Source organism: Phyllobates terribilis, unplaced genomic scaffold, assembly GCF_046119375.1.
Source record: "Phyllobates terribilis strain yellow unplaced genomic scaffold, ASM4611937v1 Scaffold_4__5_contigs__length_816908805, whole genome shotgun sequence".
NCBI classification, from domain to species: domain Eukaryota; kingdom Metazoa; phylum Chordata; class Amphibia; order Anura; family Dendrobatidae; genus Phyllobates; species Phyllobates terribilis.
Genome location: NW_027362764.1, coordinates 359,286,873 through 359,310,187, shown reverse-complemented (window position 1 = coordinate 359,310,187; position 23,315 = coordinate 359,286,873). Strand labels below are relative to the sequence as shown.

The 23,315-nt window shown below is 46.5% G+C and overlaps 1 protein-coding gene across 3 annotated transcripts in view; it reads right to left on the bottom strand.

The window, feature by feature from the left end:
* SLC12A7 (solute carrier family 12 member 7) overlaps positions 1-23,315 on the bottom strand; it is a 531,598-nt gene that overhangs the window by 387,452 nt on the left and 120,831 nt on the right. For all 3 annotated transcript variants that reach the window (XM_073678432.1, XM_073678433.1, XM_073678434.1), the window contains exon 2: positions 17,849-17,940. In XM_073678432.1, coding sequence (XP_073534533.1) covers positions 17,849-17,940 — 92 coding nt within the window. The remainder of the gene's footprint in view (positions 1-17,848; positions 17,941-23,315) is intronic.

Sequence of the window (23,315 nt, the reverse complement as noted above, 5' to 3'; positions counted from 1 at the left end):
CCCTCCGGGTAAACGTTAGTCCAGATATATCTGTTTGTAAGCTGAGTCCCTTAAGGGTGCTGAGAGGGTGACCTCCAGGTAAGAAGGCTTTCTGTGGAGAAAGTGGTAGATATAAATAAGTATATTGGTGTAAATTAGACTGTAGACTACTTACGTTTGGGGAAGTTTTATGAGTACCTGAGGTGGTGGTATCTTGTGATTTAAAGTGGTAGTTTCCTGAGATTTGAAGGTTGGATTCGTAAAGTTTACACGGTATTATAGGTAGAATACCAAAAAGCAAACATAAAATGTTAGGCGTAATGAGGTTTAAATGTAATGAAGGACTTCGGTTCTAGTGAGTATCTCCCATTGTGAGCATTTACCTGATAGTTTTAGGGTGAAGACTTAGTCTCCCCTTCGAGGGTGCCCGTGTGTGCCCGTTTGGTTGAGGCAGAGCCGATACTAGGGTGTAGTTTGCCTATTACCTGAAAGCGAAGGAGAGGTAATAGGAGAATAGTATTAAAGGGGTATTCCCATCTCCAAAATAATATCCCAATATGTAGTAGATGTAACTATATTAGCAAATACCACCAATTAGAATTGTAGTATAGTATTTTGGATTCGCTAGGTCTCTTTCCTCATGCACAGGCATTGAAGGAACTTCGATATCCAAGGTTACGTCCAATGATAAAGTGACAGTTAGCTAGCTGCTAGTGGTCGTAACCGTGGATACCTAAGGTCCTGTATTGCCAGCATATGAGGTAAGTGGCATAGCGAATCAAAAATACTATACTACATTTCTAATTGGAGATATTTGCTAATATTATTATTATTACTACACCTATTACATATTGGGATAGGATCTTGGAGATGGGAATACCCCTTTAAATGAAATTAACTTTAGGTGAGCTGAGTATACCTTACGGTTACCAACCTGAGCAGTACACAGTAAATACTTTAGTTGTCACAGGCCTGCAGCCAAGTGGAGGGGTATGGGCAGGCAATGGTTGTGGCCTGCTGTCTCCTTTTGGTGGGTAGGCTGTGCCCGAGATAGAATAAATACCTATGGTCAGTAAGAGTTATAGCATTAGTGGTCAGCGGTTAAAAGTTTAGTGGTCAGCGGTTTAAAGTTTCCCCCTGGTCCCTACCATGAGGAGTTAAACTGACAGTCAGTTGCCGCTGGTGGAGACTAACCTTGCTTTAGCTCCGGATGCTGGTTGGAGCTGGGGAGTACCTTAAAAGACGGTGTTCCTTCAGGGGATCTTGATGCAGTGATTGCAGGTGTTCTGATCCTATGGAGGACTCACAGTTATGTTGAAGCTACGAAAGCTGTGCAGAAGGCTGGCTGTACAGAGACACGGCCGGTGGCTCCGAACGCAAACATGTTGCTGCGGTGGCGCGCTTGTTGCTTGAGCAGGAAGGACCTGCGTGACGCAACATCCACGTGTTGATCACGTGGTTCAGGGCCCGACGGAGAACAAAGAGGACCAATTCCTATGCGTTTCAGAATCTACGGATTCCTTCATCAGGAATGGTGCCTTTGTGTTCACTGATTTTTTATATACACCTGCTTCTTGTGCAATTACTAGGCTGATGTTGATTAAACCATTTGGTTAATTGAAAGCAAAGAGCTCTATCTCACTATTGAGACCATGTGGTCTCATTGAGTCCAATCTAAAAATCTATTGGCTTTCAGCACTCAACACCTGCTTTATAAAGTCCTCCTGCCACCAATGTTTATGTATAACCTGGATACCAGTCACTGTTATGTCCTTGGTTGAGCCTCCATGCTTATCACGAAAATGTTTAGATAGGGAGTGACCATCATATTTATTTCTTATAATCCGTATGTGTTCCCAAAGGCTTTTATTTAGGGGGCGTATTGTGTGGCCCACATAGAGTTTCTGGCAGGGACATTTTAAGCCATACACTACCCCTTTAGTGGAACGGGTAATGTAATCGTGGATATTAATTTCTATGTTACCATGACTCACTGTTCTCTGTTCCTTATGGTTTTACACACACTACATTTTCTGCATGGAAAGGAAACCGGTGAGGCCAAAAGGGGTTATTGCTTGAAAAAAAATGGGGGGTTTTTTAACTGAAGGTTCAATGATATTGCCCAAGTTCCTGGCCTTTTTACAAGCACATTTGGGGTGAAGGGACAATTGATCTCCTATGGTTTTATCGTCCCTCAAAATGTTCCCATGTCGTTTCACAATTTTTTTCAAGATGTGAACATTGGAGCTATAAGTGGAGACGATTGTAATATTGATGTTACTGCTGGACTCCAGATTATTATTTTTGATTTTATTCAATAATGGATCAGAGCGTGCTAATTCTTTAACTTTATTGGCCGCAGCATTCAGCATCTGTTCCTCATAGCCTTTGTTGAGGAATTTGGTGGTAAAGAACTCAGCTTGTCTCTCAAAGTCGTCGATTTTAGAACAATTTCTGTATACCCTCATATATTGGCTCCTTGGAACGTTGAGGAGCCAACTAGGAAGATGACAGCTGTCCCTGTGGATGTAGCTGTTGGTGTCGGTGGGTTTAAAACGGGTACGTGTATACAGTTGGTTTCGCTGAATAAAAATATTAAAGGTCCAAGAAGTTGACCTGTTTAGTGCTGATATTATAGGTAAAATCAACGTAAAATTCATTATTATTTATTTCGGTTAAAAACTGGGTGAGTGAAGGCTCGTCACCCGACCTGTGACAGCCTTGGATGCACGCCTGTGACAACTAAAGTATATACTATGTACTGCTCAGGTTGGTAACCGTAAGGTATACTCAACTCACTTACAGTTAGTTTAATTTAATACTATTCTCCTATTACCTCTCCACCGCTTTCAGGTTAAAGGCAAACTACACCCTACTATCAGCTCATCCTCATCCACAAGGGCACACACGGGCACCCTCGAAGGGGAGACTAAGTCTTCACCCTCCAACTATCAGGTAAATGCCCACAAGGGGAGATACTCACTAGAACCCAAGTCCTTCATTATGTTTAACCCTCATTATGCCTAACTTTTTATGTTTGCTTTTTAGTATTCTATCTATAATACCGTATAAACCTTACAAATCCAACCTTCAAATCTCAGGAAACAAACACTTTAAATCACAAGATACCACCACCTCAGGTTCCTGTAAAACTTCCCCGAATATAGGTAGGCTACAGTCTAATTTACACCAACATACTTATTTATATCTACCCCTTTCTCCACAGAAAGCCTAACTCGGAGGTCACCCTGTCAGCACCCGTAAGGGGCTCAGCTGACAAACAACAGAAACCCTCTTAGATACATCTGGACTAATGTTTACCTGGAGGGATTTGGACATAGGGATCTGGATTTATAGCCTTTGATCTTTAACCATGGAGACTTTTTACATTTTGGAGCATTTTAAAGAGATCAATAAATAAAAAAACCATTTTATCACTACCTTTTGTTCTTGGTTTAGCATCGAGACCCACACAACCAGCGTAGGTCATATTATATATTGTCTAGATTCAAAAACAGCTCACAAAGGACATGAGTTCAAGAAAAAACAGCCTTACCAACTCCAGGTCAAATTACCAACTGTAACGGGTCTGGGAGGCGGAACCTCTGAGCTACTATACAAGGGGGCGGTCCTTGTAAGGGAGCGGGTGGCGACCAGGGAAGATGGGCAGGCAGTCACAGCAGGAGACCGAGACAGTCTCTGAGTGAACGGGCTGGAGGTCACGGCAAGTGACCGGGGCAGTCTCTGGATGAACGGGCAGGAGGTCACGGCAAGTGACCGGGGCAGTCTCTGGATGAACGGGCAGGAGGTCACGGCAAGTGACCGGGGCAGTCTCTGGATGAACGGGCAGGAGGTCACGGCAAGTAACCGGGGCAGTCTCTGGATGAACGGGCAGGAGGTCACGGCAAGTGACCGGGGCAGTCTCTGGATGAACGGGCAGGAGGTCACGGCAAGTGACCGGGGCAGTCTCTGGATGAACGGGCAGGAGGTCACGGCAAGTGACCGGGGCAGTCTCTGGGTAAAGGGTAGGTACGACCTGTGATGGCAGAGCCTCCAGGTAGGCTAGCAGGCAGATGGTAGATGTGTGCTCCCAGGTGAGCAAGCGAGAGTCTCTGGAATGGCAGGTGGTCACAGCACGTGACGGCGGAGCCTCCAGGTAGGCTAGCAGGCAGGTAGCAGGTGTGCGCTCCCAGGTGAGCGGGCAGGAGTCTCTGGAATGGCAGGTGGTCACAGCACGTGACGGCGGAGCCTCCAGGTAGGCTAGCAGGCAGGTAGCAGGTGTATGCTCCCAGGTGAGCGGGCAGGAGTCTCTGGAATGGCAGGTGGTCACAGCACGTGACGGCGGAGCCTCCAGGTAGGCTAGCAGGCAGGTAGCAGATGTGCGCTCCCAGGTGAGCGGGCAAGCTGGTCCATAGACAGACTGACAGGAGTTGGAGGGCAGACCGTCGGACCTCAGGCTAGCAGGCAGGTAGCAGAAGAGCGCTCCCAGGTGAGCGGGCAAGCTGGTCCTTAGACAGACTGACAGGAGTCGGTAGGCAGACCGTCGGACCTCAGGCTAGCAGGCAGGTAAGCGGAATATCAGGCAGAAATCAGACAGCAAACTGGCAGGAATCTGGCAGGTAACTGGCAACGGGACCTGAGGGCTGAAGCAGAGTAGTGAACAGTGCAACAACATTGCTCGGGCACCTCCATTTTGGAGGAGGTGCCTTATATATGGTGAAGTCCTCCGGCCATTGGCCGGGGACTCCTTAGGACGGTGCGCGCGGCCCCTTTAAGAGGGAGGGAGCGCGCGCCCTAAGCACAGTGGCCGGGAAGGAGCGCGCGCTGCCAGCAGAGCGGGAGGAGGACGCCGGGCTCGGAGCAGAGGGGTGAGGGGAACAGCGTCTCTGCCTAGCAGAGGGCAGGGACGCCGGCGCTACAGTACCCCCCCTTTAGGCCCCCCCTTTTTTAGGCCAGAGAGAAATTTAGCTAGGATGAGAGGGGCATGGATGTTCTCCCGGGGCTCCCACGTTCTCTCTTCAGGACCAAACCCCTTCCAATCTACTAGAAAAAAGGTCCTCCCTCTTACCCTTTTGGTGGCCAGAATGTTCTCTACCTCAAATTCGTTTTCAGCGGAAACCGGAGCAGGAGGCGTACCTGTAGACTTGGAAAAAGAGTTAAGTACCACAGGTTTGAAGAGAGATACATGGAAGGAGTTAGGGATCCGCAAATTGGCCGGGAGTTTCAATTTATAGGCCACCGGGTTGATCTGACTGATGACCTCCAGAGGACCGATGAACCGAGGCCCTAACTTATAGGAAGGAATCTTGAGCCGGACATACTTGGACGAGAGCCAGACCTTATCCCCTGGACGGAATTGAGGAGGATCCAGATGTTTTTTGTCAGCATGTCTTTTCATACGCTCGGATGACAGAAGGAGTGCGGATCGGGTACTCTCCCATATGGAGGAAAATTTGTTAACAAGAGATTCCGCAGCCGGATTGTCCACCGAGGTGGAGACGGGAAATGGGATCCGAGGATGCTGACCGAAGACTACAAAAAACGGGGATTTGGAGGAAGATTCGCTCTCGTGATTGTTGTAAGAAAATTCGGCCCATGGCAGGAGATCCACCCAGTCTGAATGGTGGGCATTAACGAAGTGCCGGAGGTAACTGGTCAGGTTCTGATTGATCCGCTCCACTTGACCATTAGACTGTGAGTGGTAAGCGGAGGAGAAGTCCAGGGTGACGTCTAGCAGTTTACAAATGGCTCTCCAGAAGCGTGAGGTGAACTGTACCCCACGATCCGACACGATGTGGAGGGGCAGGCCATGAAGACGGAAGATGTGGCGGATAAAGTCTTTAGCCAGCTCGGGTGCAGATGGGAGGCCTGGCAGGGGAACGAAATGAGCCATCTTGGAAAAGCGGTCAGCGACCACCCAAATGACCGTACAACCGGCAGAGACGGGGAGATCAGTTATAAAGTCCATTGCTATATGCTGCCAGGGGGCAGCAGGTACTGGGAGCGGAAGGAGGCGACCGGCTGGCAGATGTCTCGGAACCTTGTTGCGGGCGCAGGACACACAGGCAGAAACAAAGTCTATTACGTCCTTGTGCAGGGTAGGCCACCAGTAGTGCCGGGTAATAAGCTGGAGGGTCTTTTTCTGACCGGCGTGGCCAGCTAGTTTAGACGAGTGACCCCAGTGTAGGATCTTCTCCCGATCAGGTACTGATACGAACGTCTTACCGGGAGGGAGACGATTTAGACTCACGGGAGCCACCTGCATTACTCTGGCGGGATCGATGATGTGTTTCGGTTCTTCCTCGAGATCAGACACCAGAAAGGATCGGGATAAGGCGTCCGCCTTGATGTTTTTGTCAGCCGGGCGAAAATGAAGAATAAAATCAAAGCGAGCAAAAAACAAGGACCACCGAGCTTGGCGTGGGTTAAGTCTCTGGGCATGCTGGAGGTAAGCCAAGTTCTTGTGGTCAGTGTAAATTATTACCGGGTGAAGAGCCCCTTCGAGCAGGTAACGCCACTCCTCCAATGCCAGCTTGATGGCCAATAACTCTCGATCTCCAATGGAATAGTTGCGCTCAGAAGAGGAGAAGAGTTTGGAGAAGAAGCCACAAGTTACCATTCTCCCGGAAGATGATTTTTGGGTAAGTACCGCTCCGGCTCCAGAGGAGGAGGCGTCAACCTCCAGGAAGAACTGCTTGTTGCCATCTGGGCGATGCAGCACCGGGGCGGAAGAGAAGGCCTGTTTTAAGGAAAGAAAGGCCTCCTCTGCTTCGGGCGGCCACTCTCTGGGATTAGTGCCCTTACGGGTGAGCGCGGAAATTGGGGCAGTCCGGGAAGAGAAGTGCGGTATGAAGAGGCGGTAGTAGTTGGCGAAGCCCAGGAACCGCTGAATGGCCTTCAACCCCTCCGGTCGGGGCCATTTCTCGATGGCAGACAGTTTCTCTGGATCCATTCGTAGGCCGGTCTGAGAAATAATGTAGCCCAAAAACGGAAGCGAGGTCTGCTCAAAGAGGCACTTCTCATATTTAGCGAAGAGGTGATTCTGCCTGAGCCTGAGCAGGACCTGACGAACGTCTCTCCGGTGAGTCTGGAGATCCGGAGAGAAGACCAAGATGTCGTCCAGGTACACCACTACGCAGGAGTAGAGAAGGTCCCGGAAGATGTCATTGACCAACTCTTGAAAGACGGCAGGAGCGTTACAGAGACCAAAGGGCATTACCAGATATTCATAGTGGCCGTCCCGGGTGTTGAATGCAGTCTTCCATTCATCCCCTTGACGGATACGGACCAGGTTGTACGCCCCACGGAGGTCCAGTTTGGTGAAGATTCTAGCCCCCCTCAGACGATCAAATAATTCTGGAATGAGCGGAAGAGGGTACTTATTCTTCACCGTGATCTGGTTAAGGCCTCTGTAGTCTATACAGGGACGGAGAGAGCCGTCCTTTTTTACGAAAAAGAAGCCTGCTCCCGCCGGGGAGGTAGATTTCCGGATGAATCCCCTGGCCAAATTCTCCTCAATATATTCGGACATCGACCGGGTCTCAGCAGCGGACAATGGGTAAATACGCCCACGGGGAGGCGTAGCACCGGGTAACAGGTCGATAGGACAGTCGTATGGTCTATGAGGGGGTAATGTCTCTGCCTCCTTTTTATTAAAGACATCAGCAAATGACCAATAGGGAATCGGAAGTCCAGGTAGATTAGTTGGGGTAGGAGAAGGACGGGCGGGATGAACAGGAACCAAACAAGTCTTATGACAGTCCTGTCCCCAGCGAAGGACTTCTCCGGTCTGCCAGTCAAGCACGGGTGCATGTCTCTGGAGCCAAGGTAGACCTAGTAAGAGGGCGTGAGAGAGTCCAGGCAGAACATGAAAAGAGATGCTCTCAGAATGCAGCATTCCCACCTGCAGAGTTATGGATTCGGTGATGAGTTGGATGGGACGTGGTAAGAGGCCCCCATCCACAGCAGCGACAGATAATGGTATAGCCAGAGGTTTGGTGGGAATGCGGTATTTTTCTACCAGGGCCTGTGAAATAAGATTCCCGGCCGCTCCAGAGTCAAGTTGGGCTAGTTCGAAAAAACGATTCTCCCCGCAGATAATTGAGACTGACAGCAGCAGAGATGGAGAGGATTTATTCTTGTCTAGGTCGACCTCTCTGAGCGAACCTAGACACAGGCGTTTCCCGACCTCTTCGGGCAGGTACGGATCCGGTGCTCCTTACTGCCACAGTAGAAGCAGCTCCCCTCGGCACGGCGTAAGTCCTGACGGGTTTTGACCATCTTGGTCTGGTCGACCTGCATAGGCTCAGGAGAGTGTACCTGGGGAGAAACGGAGGGAGTGACGGATTTCTGAAAAGTAGGAGCTAGACGTGGGAACCTCCTCTCACGGGTGACTTCTTTGGCACGCTCCTGGAACCGTAGGTCAATCCGGGTGGCAAGAGTTATTAGGTCATCGAGAGTGGTAGGAATGTCTTGACCGGCAAGTTCATCTTTAATACGGCCGGACAGACCCTCCCAGAAGACAGATACCAGAGCGTCGTTATCCCAGGCCAGCTCCGAGGCAAGGGTACGGAACCGTATGGCATATTGACCCACGGTGAGACTTCCCTGACGGAGGCGTAGCAGAGATGATGCGGATGAGGTCTTCCGTCCAGGTTCGTCGAAGACTTTCCGGAAAGCCGTGAGAAAGGCAGGCAAGTCGGACACCAGGGGGTCTCCTCTCCCATAGAGGATTTAGCCAGGCCAGGGCCTCCCCGGTGAGATAGGACATGATGAAGGCAATTTTGGCCCGTTCGGAGTTAAACTGGTGGGACAGGAGTTCAAAGTGCAGGGTGCACTGATTTATAAAGCCCCGAGCCTGAGCGGAGTCGCCTCCGAAGCGAGGAGGTGCAGAAAGCCGGGGTCCGGGGTAGGATACCATAGTATTGGTGGGCAGCGGAGCTGCCGGATTACGAGTCATGGCACTGGTTGCTGGTGGAGCAGTCAGAGTGTCCAGGCGAGAATTGACATTCCGCAGGTGACCCAGGATGGACTCCTGTTGGGACCTCTGACGGGACAGTTCATGACACAGGTCCGAGAGTGAGGGAGCTTGGGTGCCACCGGGTTCCATGGCCCGAGCAAACTGTAACGGGTCTGGGAGGCGGAACCTCTGAGCTACTATACAAGGGGGCGGTCCTTGTAAGGGAGCGGGTGGCGACCAGGGAAGACGGGCAGGCAGTCACAGCAGGAGACCGGGACAGTCTCTGAGTGAACGGGCTGGAGGTCACGGCAAGTGACCGGGGCAGTCTCTGGATGAACGGGCAGGAGGTCACGGCAAGTGACCGGGGCAGTCTCTGGATGAACGGGCAGGAGGTCACGGCAAGTGACCGGGGCAGTCTCTGGATGAACGGGCAGGAGGTCACGGCAAGTGACCGGGGCAGTCTCTGGGTAAAGGGTAGGTACGACCTGTGATGGCAGAGCCTCCAGGTAGGCTAGCAGGCAGATGGTAGATGTGTGCTCCCAGGTGAGCAAGCGAGAGTCTCTGGAATGGCAGGTGGTCACAGCACGTGACGGCGGAGCCTCCAGGTAGGCTAGCAGGCAGGTAGCAGGTGTGCGCTCCCAGGTGAGCGGGCAGGAGTCTCTGTAATGGCAGGTGGTCACAGCACGTGACGGCGGAGCCTCCAGGTAGGCTAGCAGCCAGGTAGCAGGTGTATGCTCCCAGGTGAGCGGGCAGGAGTCTCTGGAATGGCAGGTGGTCACAGCACGTGACGGCGGAGCCTCCAGGTAGGCTAGCAGGCAGGTAGCAGATGTGCACTCCCAGGTGAGCGGGCAAGCTGGTCCATAGACAGACTGACAGGAGTTGGAGGGCAGACCGTCGGACCTCAGGCTAGCAGGCAGGTAGCAGAAGAGCGCTCCCAGGTGAGCGGGCAAGCTGGTCCTTAGACAGACTGACAGGAGTCGGTAGGCAGACCGTCGGACCTCAGGCTAGCAGGCAGGTAAGCGGAATATCAGGCAGGAATCAGACAGCAAACTGGCAGGAATCTGGCAGGTAACTGGCAACGGGACCTGAGGGCTGAAGCAGAGCAGTGAACAGTGCAACAACATTGCTCGGGCACCTCCATTTTGGAGGAGGTGCCTTATATATGGTGAAGTCCTCCGGCCATTGGCCGGGGACTCCTTAGGACGGCGCGCGCGGCCCCTTTAAGAGGGAGGGAGCGCCCTAAGCACAGTGGCCGGGAAGGAGCGCGCGCTGCCAGCAGAGCGGGAGGAGGACGCCGGGCTCGGAGCAGAGGGGTGAGGGGAACAGCGTCCCTGCCTAGCAGAGGGCAGGGACGCCGGCGCTACACCAACACACTAGCAAAATATGGATGGAGCAACCACTAATCACTACCACTATATAAGCCTCATCTGTGTGCATTTTTAATACTAGGCAAACACCCGCTCCATGAATTAGTAGGTTTGTGAGTGGTTACTCCATCAGTATTTTGCACCCGTGCTGCCCCCACCTTTATTATGGGGGCTGCTGCATCCTGCTTGTGTATTAGTGATCTGACCTGGACTTATTAAGGCTGATTTTTTGAGCAGTTTGTGAATACATATGCACATGCCAGTTTTTAGTTATTTGATCATATAAATTAAATTTCTGCGTATATTTTTCTCAGTTCACCAACTTAGACTATTTAGTGCTGATGCATCACTCACAAATCAGTTTACAAATATATTTAAACACAGGTTGTAATGTAACAAAATAGGTATAAAGCCAAGAGGGGGTGAATACTTTTGCAAGCAACTGTACGTATATGTTCATTCCCCATGTATCCAAAGAAAGGAATATAATATACAGCTGGTTATATTGGATAGGTGTTCATTCCCCTATTATCTATATATAATTTATGTTCATTCCGTGTCCAAAATGCACAAGAAATCTATTATAACTCTCAATATTTTTGGGACAATAATCACGTATGATTTTTCCTAAGGAAGAAGTGTATTATACGTCGAAAAGCGTCGAATATAACAGCATGTCTATTTATTCTTCTGAAATTAGCGTCTTTAATAATCAGCAGAGCGAACAAGTAGACACATTTTCCCTAGTCTTAATTGCAAACAGTCTGAAATCCCATGGATCCGAAGCAGCTGAACATCATAACAAAAAGCATAATTCTACGGATCAGGTTGGCATCATCTGCTATTCTTAATTTAAAATGTTTGTCGGATGGGACCTTATTGCGCTATTTGTTTTCCAGCCTTTCTACTTTGGACCAATAAGTTATATTCATGTTTCTTCATTCTTTTTAGTACATCCCCTACAATACACTGGAGATGTAGAGAAAATGAACTTGCCGGTAGATCCCATTGAGATGAAAGATCATTGCTAGGTGTTCCAGCTGCCAAACAACTAGCATCAAATGGTACTGTTTATGCCACATACAAACATATTCCAAACTGAAAACCTGTTAGAAATCAAAAGTTATAATCTTGCAGAATCAATCAGTGCAGCTCTGGGAGCATTCAGTAGATTTTAAAACCCACAGCATTTATATTCAATTTGCAGATTTGCTGCAAAACAATTCTGCCAGGGAATTCACTTTTGAATGTAAAACATGAGATATGTAAAGCAGGTATAGAAAATACCCCATTAAAACGTTGAGAAACGAATAGCCTTAGTAATATAGAAGGTGTCAGGTCAGTAGATTTCATCCTGATTAAATACTGAAAAGTAATCCCTTGGTGATTACATTTTTTTTTTACCAGCGGATTCTAAAATGAAATCCATTACAAGTCACATTTTGTGGTCCCCATTCACCAAGACTGTGGCCAAGGAGAAGCAGAGGAGCTGTGTCATTATGACAGCACAAACGCTACTCAATACATTATATGACAATGAGTGCAATTTGACTGCATATATTGTTAAATTGGCATGCACTACTGCACCTAACCCCACCATAACAGGGAATTGCAAAAAAAATAAACAAAAAAAACGTAGCACGATATAACAAATTTCAAAAAATGTTTTATGTTGCCATATTCTGAGAAAAATGTCATTTTTTCATCAGCGTAGCTATGTGAGGCCTTGTTTTTCTGGACCAACAATCATTTTGGGGTACATAGGACTATTTCTTTTGTTACATAATGTGGTATTTTTATAGTTCGGTTTATCAAGCTGACTGGCATTCTATTAAACCCTGCATCTACTAGAGCCTAATAGGTGTAATAGGAGGTCATAGTGATTGTTAGGCTGCTGGCTGCCATGTGTCACATCTCCATGAGAACCAGCTCCTGCGACTTCTGTCGCCAGGTGACACAGTGTTCACTCCGCGGACAGCGCTGATTATAAAAATGTCAGAACCAGAACCTCTGGACGGAGGGCTCTGTCCAGCCACTAAGGTGGGTGTGGCTGGGACCTGTAGTGCCATCCGGTCTGGCAGTATTGGTGTGTGTGCTTTTAGCTGAATTTATCAGCTCCCTGCTCCGGCCAACTGGAGAGCACCACACCCTACTAAAACTTCTAGCTTGCTGCTGGAAGCTGACAGATATAGCTGAGTGTTTCCCTGGCTAGGTGTACGGCTTCTCCTCCAGGTTTGCTTAGTATCTTCTCGTTTTGACCCCAGCTTGTTTCTGACTATTCTTATGAATCCTGATTATGTCCTTGAGGTGACTTTCGGCTTTAACCCTGCTTGGCGACCATTCCTACCTCTGAATGGCAGCACTTCCATGGTAGCATTCCAGGTCCCTGTCCAGGGTTTAAAGCGTATTGGGATTTCTCTGGAGTCTACCAGACGGAATGGCTTGTGCCAAGTCTGTCTGAGGCAGCCTTTTGAGCATTTGGCCTCAGGCAGACATTACACCATGAAAACAGCAGCACCACAGAACCATGCTGCTGGTGATGTGGTGACAGGCAGCAGATTGACCGGTGGGATGTGCAGCTGACACTTGCTGCAGGAGGTGGAAGGTTAGCTCCTGAATCCATGGGATTATAGTACCGAATCTGTATTACAGAAAATGCAACTCCCTTAGTGACAGTGCCGTATGTACAGTTAGGTCCATAAATATTTGGACAGAGACAACATTTTTCTAATTTTGGTACTAGACATTACCACAATGAATTTTAAACAAAACAATTCAGATGCAGTTGAAGTTCAGACTGTCAGCTTTCATTTGAGGGTATCCACATTAAAATTGGATGAAGGGTTTAGGAGTTTCATGTGCCACCCTGTTTTTAAAGGGACCAAAAGTAATTGGACAATTGACTCCAAGGCTATTTCATGGACAGGTGTGGGCAATCCCTTCGTTATGTCATTCTCAATTAAGCAGATAAAACACCTGGAGTTGATTTGAAGTGTGGTGCTTGCATTTGGAAGGTTTTGCTGTGAAGTAAACATGAAGTCAAAGGAGCTCTCCATTCAGGTGAAACAAGCCATCCTTAAGCTGCAAAAACCCATCCGAGAAATTGCTACAATATTAGGAGTGGCAAAATCTACAGTTTGGTACATCCTGAGAAAGAAAGAAAGCACTGGTGAACTCATCAATGCAAAAAGACCTGGGCGCCCACGGAAGACAACAGTGGTGGATGATTGCAGAATAATCTCCATGGTGAAGAGAAACCCCTTCACAACAGCCAACCAAGTGAATAACACTCTCCAGGAGGTAGGTGTATCAATATCCAAATCTACCATAAAGAGAAGACTGCATGAAAGTAAATACAGAGGGTTCACTGCACAGTGTAATCCACTTATAAGCATCAAGAACAAAAAGGCTAGAGTGGACTTTGCTAAAAAAAATCTAAAAAAGCCAGCACAGTTCTGGAAGAACATTCTTTGGACAGATGAAACCAATATCAACCTCTACCAGAATGATGGAAAGAGAAAAGTATGGCGAAGGCGTGGTACAGCTCATGATCCAAAACATACCACATCATCTGTAAAACACGGTAGGCAGTGTGATGGCTTGGGCATGCATGGTTGCCAGTGGCACTGGGTCACTAGTGTTTATTGATGATGTGACACAGGACTGAAGCAGCCAAATGAATTCTGATGTATTCAGATTCATACTGTGTGCTCAGATCCAGCCAAATGCAGCCAAACTGATTGGTCGTCATTTCATACTACAGATGGACAATGACCCAAAACATAAAGCCAAAGCAACCCAGGAGTTTATTAAAGCAAAGGAGTGGAATATTCTTGAATGGCCAAGTCGGTCACCTGATCTCAACCCAATTGAGCATGCATTTCACTTGCTAAAGACTAAACTTCAGACAGAAAGGCCCACAAACAAACAGCAACTGAAAACCACCGCAGAGAAGGCCTGGCAGAGCATCAAAAAGGAGGAAACACAGCGTCTGGTGATGTCCATGAGTTCAAGACTTCAGGCAGTCATTGCCAAGAAAGGGTTTTCAACCAAGTACTAGAAATGAAAATTTTATTTACAATTATTTAATCTGTCCAATTACTTTTGGTCCCTTTAAAATCAGGGTGGCACATGTTAAGAAGCTGAAACTCCTAAACCCTTCATCCAATTTTAAACCCTTTACCCCCGAGGGTGGTTTCCACGTTAATGACCAGGCCAATTTTTACAATTCTGCAATTCTGACCACTGTCACTTTATGAGGTAATTACTCTGGAACGCTTCAACGGATCCCCCTGATTCTGAGATTGTTTTTTCGTGACATATTGTACTTCATGATTGTGGTAAAATTTCTTCGATATCACTTGTGTTTATTTGTGAAAAAAAATGGAAATTTGGCGAAAATTTTGCAATTTTCAAAATTTGAATTTTTATGCCCTTAAATCAGAGAGATATGTCACACAAAAGAGTTAATAAATAACATTTCCCACATGTCTACTTTACATCAGCGATTTCTCATTTTTCCAACAAAATTTACAAAACCATTTTTTTAAGGGACCACATCACATTTGAAGTCACTTTGAGAGGTCTTTATGACAGAAAATACCCAAAAGTGACACCATTCTAAAAACTGCACCCCTCAAGGTGCTCAAAACCACATTCAAGAACTTTATTAACCCTTCAGGTGCTTCACAGGAATTTTTGGAATGTGGAAGAAAAAAATGAACATTTAACTTTTTTCACAAAAATGTTACTTTAGACCCAATTTTTTTTATTTTCGCAGGGGTAACAGGAAAAAATGGACCCCAAAATTTGTTGTGCAATTTCCCCTGGGCACGCAGATACCCCATATGTGGGGAAAAACCACTGTTTGGGCGCACGGTAGGGCTCGGAAGGGAAGGAGCGCCATTTGACTTTTTGATTGTAAAATTTGCTTGAATAATTAGCGGACGCCATGCTGCGTTTGGAGAGCCCCTGTGTGCCTAAACAGTGGAAACCCCCACAAGTGACCCCATTTTGGAAACTAGACCCCCCAAGGCACCTATCTAGATGCATAGTAAGAACTTGGAACCCCTAGGTGCTTTAAAAATTGATTCATAAAAATGAAAAAGTGGAAAAAAAAACACTTTTTCATTTTTACGAATCAATTTGTGAAGCACCTGGGGGTTCCAAGTGCTCACTATGCATCTAGATAGGTGCCTTGGGTGGTCTAGTTTCCAAAATGGGGTCACTTGTGGGGGAGCTCCAATGTTTAGGCACACAGGCGCTCTCCAAACACAATATGGTGTCCGCTAACAATTTGAGCCGATTTTCCATTCAATTTGTTAGCGGACACCATGTCGCGTTTGGAGAGCCCCTGTGTGCCTAAACAGTGGAACTCCCCCACAAGTGACCCTATTTTGGAAACTATACCCCTCAAGAATTTTATTAAGGGGTATAGTGAACATTTTGAACCCAGAGGTACGACACAGAATTTGATAACATTAGGTCATCATATTGAATAAGTTGTCATTACTCTTGAGCGCAAGTGCTCGCTACTTGCATCGGGTACTCAGGTATGCACCATGTATCACGGGTGCTCAAGTGAAATGCTCGAGTCCCTGCCCGCATGTTTCACGGTTATTAGACACCCCAAAAAAACATGCGGGGATCGCTCGTCCATGGCAGGCAATCCCCGCGAGGTTTTTTTGGCCACGAAGCATATGGGGCGGAGACTCGAGCACCTGCGATACTCAGTGCATACCCGAGCACCCGATGCAAACTCAAGTAGCGAGCACTTACACTCAACACTAGTCGTCATATCGTCATCTTTTTTTTTTTTATTTTTTTTTTACTTTTGAAAAAAAACAACAACCCCAACCCTAACATTAGCACAACCCCAACCCCAGCCCTAGCGTTTATTTTTTACGCCGTTCCTCGTGCGGTATAAGTGATGAGATTACTTTATTCTTCGGGTCGGTGCGATTACAGCGATACCAGAATCATATCGGGTTTTTATGATTGACAGCTGTCACACACTAAAAGACACATATTTTGTAAAATCTAGTTTTTGCATCGCCATATTTTGGCAGACAGAGTCATGTGACGGCTTGTTTTTTGCGGGATGAGTTGACGTTTTTATTGGTGCCATTTTCAGGCATGTGACATTTTTTGATCGCTTTCTATTCCTATTTTTGGGAGGCAGAATAAACAAAAACCAACAATTCAGGAATTGTGTTGTTTTACATTTTTTTTATTCTGCTCCGGGTGTGGTAAAATTGATAAGGTAGCTTTATTCTTCGGGTCAGTACGTTTACAGCGGTACCACATTTATATTGTTTTTTATGTTTTGGCGCTTTTACACAGTAAAAGCTATTTTATAGAAAAAATTATTCTTTTGCATCGCTTTATTCTGAGAGCTGTAACTTTTTTATTTTTCGGATGATGGAGCTGTATGGCGGCTTGATTTTTGCGGGACGAGATGACGTTTTCAGTGGTACCATTTTTATTTATATTCGCCTTTTTGATCGCGTGTTATTCCATTTTTTGTTTGGCGGTATGATGATAAAGCATTGTTTTTTTTTTTGTTTTTTTTACCGTATTCACTGAAGGGGTTAACTAGTGAAACAGTTTTATAGGCCAGGTCGTTACGGACGCGGCGATACCAAATATGTGTACTTTTATTGTTTGTTTTTCCTAATAATATTTATTGATGGGTACATTATATTTTTATTTTTAGTGGATTATTATTATTTTTTTTATATATTTTTACAATTTTTTTTTAAATTTTTTTTTCACTTTTTGGGAGTTTTTTTTTACTTTTTTACTTTGTCCCACTAAGGGACTTTCACTTTTTTTTATTCTGATCGCCTGCACAGCATAGGGATGGAACACCATCCCTGTGCCATGCAGGCAGTCAGCGCTGGACAGGGAGAAGATAGTTTGGAGATGCACTGCGCGTGTCCAAACAATCTTCCTGCTGTCTGGTGACCCGGATGTTGTCATGACGACATCGGGTCGTCATGGCAACACCCGGGAAGCCGCGGCAGACAGCGCTGGAGGCCGGAAGAGGAGGTGAGTATACCGATCACCTCCCCTTGCCACGGCAATGCTGCGATCGACTTCGATCGCAGCATTGCGGGGGTTAATGTGCTGGGAGCGGTGCTGGACCGCTCCCTGCACATAGTACTGGGTGTCAGCTGTGACAATCAGCTGACACCCGGCGGCGATCGCGCCCGCACAGCCTGTGTGCGCACGCGATCGCGATGACGTACTAATACGGGTCAGGCTCTTAAAGCCCAGGGCACTGACACGTATTAGTACATCATGGGCTTTAAAGGGGTTAATGTGGATACCCTCAAATGAAAGCTGAAAGTCTGAACTTCAACTGCATCTGAATTGTTTTGTTTAAAATTCATTGTGGTAATGTCTAGAACCAAAATTAGAAAAATGTTGTTTCTGTCCAAATATATATGGACCTAACTGTATGCTGTGCATGTCATCAAGGAGTTAGTGTATAATACACATATTACAATAATAATGAAATGTTAGACTACCAGTAAAGTACCTCAAAAAGTGCCATGTTTTTTCCATCATATAATGGGTCTCTGTCCATCTCATTATGAATAAAGGGGCTGTTTTCCCTAGGATTTCCATCACCTATAGAATAAACAAAGAAAATTTTCAATACATTTCCATGGTGTAAGAAGATAAATGTTATGTAAAAGACATTACATGCAAAGACAACACTACGTTCAATGAGGGTAGGTTTTGGCTTTAAATGAACCAGTTTATTTTTATTTATTTATTTATTAAATACCAGGATGAGGATGATGGGTGCCACGCATACCAGGATTGGGGATGAGGGGTGCCACGCATACCAGGATTGGGGATGAGGGTGCCACGCATACCAGGATTGGGGATGAGGGAGCCACGCACACCAGGATTGGGGATGAGGGGTGCCACGCATACCAGGATTGGGGATGAGGGGTGCCACGCATACCAGGATTGGGGATGAGGGGTGCCACGCATACCAGGATTGGGGATGAGGGGTGCCACGCACACCAGGATTGGGGACGAGGGGTGCCACGCACACCAGGATTGGGGACGAGGGGTGCCACGCACACCAGGATTGGGGATGAGGGGTGCCACGCACAACAGGATTGGGGATGAGGGGTACCATGCATACCAGGATGGGGGTGAGGAGCCCATTCATACCAGGATAGGGATGAGGGATGGGGTACCATGCATACCAGGATAGGGATGAGGAGTACCACACATACCAGGATTGGGGATGAGGGGTGCCATGCATACCAGCATTGGGGATGAGGGGTGCCATGCCTTCCAGGATTGGGGTTGACAGGTGCCATGCATACCAGGATGAGGGGTACCATACATACCAGGATGAGGGGTACCATACATACCAGGATAGGGATGAGGGGTGCCATGCATACCAGGATGAGGGGTACCATACATACCAGAATAGGGATGAGGGGTGCCATGCATACCAGCATGAGGGTACCATACATACCAGAATAGGGATGAGGGGTGCCATGCATACCAGGATGAGGGGCCCATGCATACCAGGATGGGGGTGAGGGAGCCATGCATACCAGTATTGGGGATGAGGGGTGCCATGCATACCAGGATGGGGGTGAGGGGTGCCATGCATACCAGGATGGGGGTGAGAGGTGCCATGCATACCAGAATGGGGGTGAGAGGTGCCATGCATACCAGAATGGGGGTGAGGGGCCCATTCATACCAGGACGAGAGGTACCACACATACCAGGATTGGGGATGAGGGGTGCCACGCATATCAGGATTGGGGGTGAGGGGTGCATGCATACCAGGATTGGGGATGAGGGGTGCCATGCCTTCCAGGATTGGGGATAAGGGTACCATACATACCAGGATAGGGATGACTGGTACCACGTATACCAGGATTGGGGTGAGGGAGCCATGCATACCAGGATTGGGGATGAGGGATGCCATGCATACCAGGATTGGGGATGAGGGATGCCATGCATACCAGGATTGGGAATGAGGGATGCCATGCATACCAGGATTGGGAATGAGGGATGCTATGCATACCAGGATTGGGAATGAGGGGTGCCATACATATCAGGATTGGGGATGAGGAGTGTCATGCATACCAGGATTGGGGATGAGGGGTGCCATGCATACCAGGATAGGGATGAGTAGTGCCATGTATACCAGGATGGCGGTGAGGGGTGCCATGCATACCAGGATGGGGGATACCATAGATACCAGGATAGGGATGAGGTACCATGCATACCAAGATAGGGATGAGGAGTACCACACATACCAGGACTGGGGATGAGGGGTGCCATATACACACACATATATATATATATATACACATATATATATATATATATATATATATATATATATATATACACACATACACACAAATAGATTCTGTATATCTGTATCTCTATACTTCGATAAATAGTACACACATACTAGCTTTACTTTATGTAACAGCTAATATTTACATAAATCATTTCCATCACGTACAGCCTTTCAAAAGTATGGCATACTGATTGCAAGGTACATGTAAGGCTCTTTTCACACTTTTCTTAACAATGCTTTTATTAACTTCACATAATAATAATAATAATGAATATAGAAAAGAGAAAGGGGGAGGGGAAGCATCATCATTTATCATCAATACTTATTACAGATCTTCATAATACACTGGGTACGGAAAGTATTCAGACCCCTTTAAATTTTTCACTCTTTGTTTCATTGCAGCCATTTGGCAAATTCTAAGTTAATTTTATTTCTCATTAATGTACACTCTGCACCCCATCTTAACTGAAAAAAAAAGAAATGTAGAATTTTTTGCAAATTTATTAAAAAAGAAAAACTAAAATATCACATGGTTATAAGTATTCAGACCCTTTGCTCAAACACTCATATTTAAACCACATGCTGTCTATTTCCTCGTGATCCTCCTTGAGATGGTTCTACTCCTTCATTGGAGTCCATCTGTGTTTAATTAAACTGATAGAACTTGATTTGGAAAGGCACAAACCTGTCTATATAAGACCTCACAGCTCACAGTGCATGTCAGACCAAATGAGAATCAGGAGCTCAAAGGAACTGCCCAATGAGCTCAGAGACAGAATTGTGGCAAGGCACAGATCTGGCCAAGATTACAAAAGAATTTCTACATTACTCAAGGTTCCTAAGAGCGCAGTGGCCTCCATAATCCTTAAATGGGAGAAGTTTGGGATCACCAGATGTCTTCCTAGACCTGGCCGTCCAGCCAAACGGAGCAATCGTGGGAGAAGAGCCTTGGTGAGAGAGGTAAAGAAGAACCCCAACATCACTGTGGCTGAGCTCCAGAGATGCAGTAGGGAGATGGGAGAAAGATCCACAAAGTCAACTATCACTGCAGCCCTCCACCAGTCTGGCCATTATGGCAGAGTGGCCCGATGGAAGCCTCTCCTCAGTGCAAGATATATGAAAGCCTGCATAGAGTTTGATCAAAAACACACGAAGGACTCCCAGATTATAAGAGATAAGATTCTCTGGTCTGATGAGACGAAGATAGAACTTTTTGGTGATTATTCTAAGCGGTATGTGTGGAGAAATCCAGGCACTGCTCATCACCTGCCCAATACAATCCCAACAGTGAAACATGGTGGTGACAGCATCATGCTATGGGGGTGTTTTTCAGCTGCAGGGACAGGACGACTGGTTGCAACTAAAGGAAACATGAATGCGGCCAACTACAGAGATATCCTGGATGAAAACCTCTTCCAGAGTGCTCTGGACCTCAGACTTGGCCGAAGGTTCACCTTCCAACAAGACAATGACCTTAAGCACACAGCTAAAATAACAAAGGAGTGGCTTCAGAACAATTCTATGACTATTTTTGACTGGCCCAGCCAGAGCCCTGACCTAAACCCAATTGAGCATCTCTGGGACACCTGAAAATGGCTGCCCACCAACGTTCACCATCCAACCTGACGGAACTGGAGAGGATCTGCAACAAGGAAGAATGGCAGAGGATCCCCAAATCAAGGTGTGAAAAACTTGTTGCATAATTCCCAAGAAGACTCAAGACTGTACTAGCTAAAAAGGGTGCTTCTACTCAATACTGAGCAAAGGGTCTGAATACCTATGACCATGTGATATGTCAGTTTTTCTTTTTTAATAAATTTGCAAAAATTTCTACATTTCTGTTTTTTTTCAGTCAAGATGTTCTTTAACCCCTTAAGCCCCGAGGGTGGTTTGCACGTTAATGACCAAGCCAATTTTTACAATTCTGACCACTCTCACTTTATGAGGTAATTACTCTGGAACGCTTCAACGGATCCCCCTGATTCGGAGATTGTTTTTTTATGACATATTGTACTTCATGATTGTGGTAAAATTTCTTCAATATCACTTGCGTTTATTTGTGAAAAAAACGGAAATTTGGCGAAAATTTTGAAAATTTTGAAAATTTGAATTTTTATGCCCTTAAATCAGAGAGATATGTCACACAAAATACTTAATAAATAACATTTCCCACATGTCTACTTTACATCAGCACAATTTTGGAACCAAAATTTTTTTTTGTTAGGGAGCTATAAGGGTTAAAAGTTGACAAGCGATTTCTAATTTTTCCAACAAAATTTACAAAACCATTTTTTAGGGACCACATCACATTTGAAGTCACTTTGAGAGGTCTTTATGACAGAAAATACCCAAAAGTGACACCATTCTAAAAACTGCACCCCTCAAGGTGCTCAAAACCACATTCAAGAACTTTATTAACCCTTCAGGTGCTTCACAGGAATTTTTGGAATGTGGAAGAAAAAAATGAACATTTAACTTTTTTCATAAAAATGTTACTTTAGACCCAATTTTTTTTATTTTCACAGGGGTAACAAGAAAAAATGGACCCCAAAATTTGTTGTGCAATTTCCCCTGGGCACGCAGATACCCAATATTTGGGGAAAAAACACTGTTTGGGCGCACGGCAGTGCTCGGAAGGGAAGGAGCGCCATTTGACTTTTTGATTGTAAAATTTGCTTGAATAATTAGCGGACGCCATGTTGTGTTTGGAGAGCCCCTGTGTGCCCAAACATTGGAGCTCCCCCACAAGTGACCCCATTTTGGAAACTAGACCCCCAAGGTACCTATCTAGATGCATAGTGAGCAATTGGAACCCCCAGGTGCTTCACAAATTGATTCGTAAAAATGAAAAAGTGAAAAAAAAACACTTTTTCATTTTTATGAATCAATTTGTGAAGCACCTGGGGGTTCCAAGTGCTCACTATGCATCTAGATAGGTGCCTTGGGGGGTCTAGTTTCCAAAATGGGGTCACTTGTGGGGGAGCTCCAATGTTTGGGCACACAGGGACTTTTCAAATGCAACATGGCATCCGCTAACAATTTGAGACGATTTTCCATTCAATTTGTTAGCGGACACCATGTCGCGTTTGAAGAGTCCCTGTGTGCCCAAACATTGGAGCTCCCCCACAAGTGACCCCATTTTAGAAACTATACCCCTCAAGGATTTTATTATTGTTTACATTAGGTCATCATATTGAATAAGTTGTCATTAGTCTTGAGCGCAAGTGCTCACTACTTGAGTTTGCATCGGGTACTCAGGTATGCACCATGTACAGCGTGTGCTCGAGTGACATGCTCGAGTCCCTGCTCCGCATGTTTCACGGTTATTAGACACCCAAAAGAAAACATGCGGGGATCGCTCGTGCATGGCAGGCAATCCCCGTAAAGTTTTTTTGGCCGCGAAGCATATGGGGCAGAGATTCGAGCATGTCACTCAAATACCCACGATACTCAATGCATACCAGAGCACCCGATGCAAACTCAAGTAGCGAGCACTTGCGCTCAACACTAGTCGCCATATCGTCATCTTTTTTTCTTACTTTTGAAAAAAATCCCAACCCCATCACAACCCTAACCCCAACCCCAGCCCTAACCCTAGCACAACCCTAACCGTAGCACAACCCTAACCCTAGCACAACCCTAACCCTAGCACAACCCT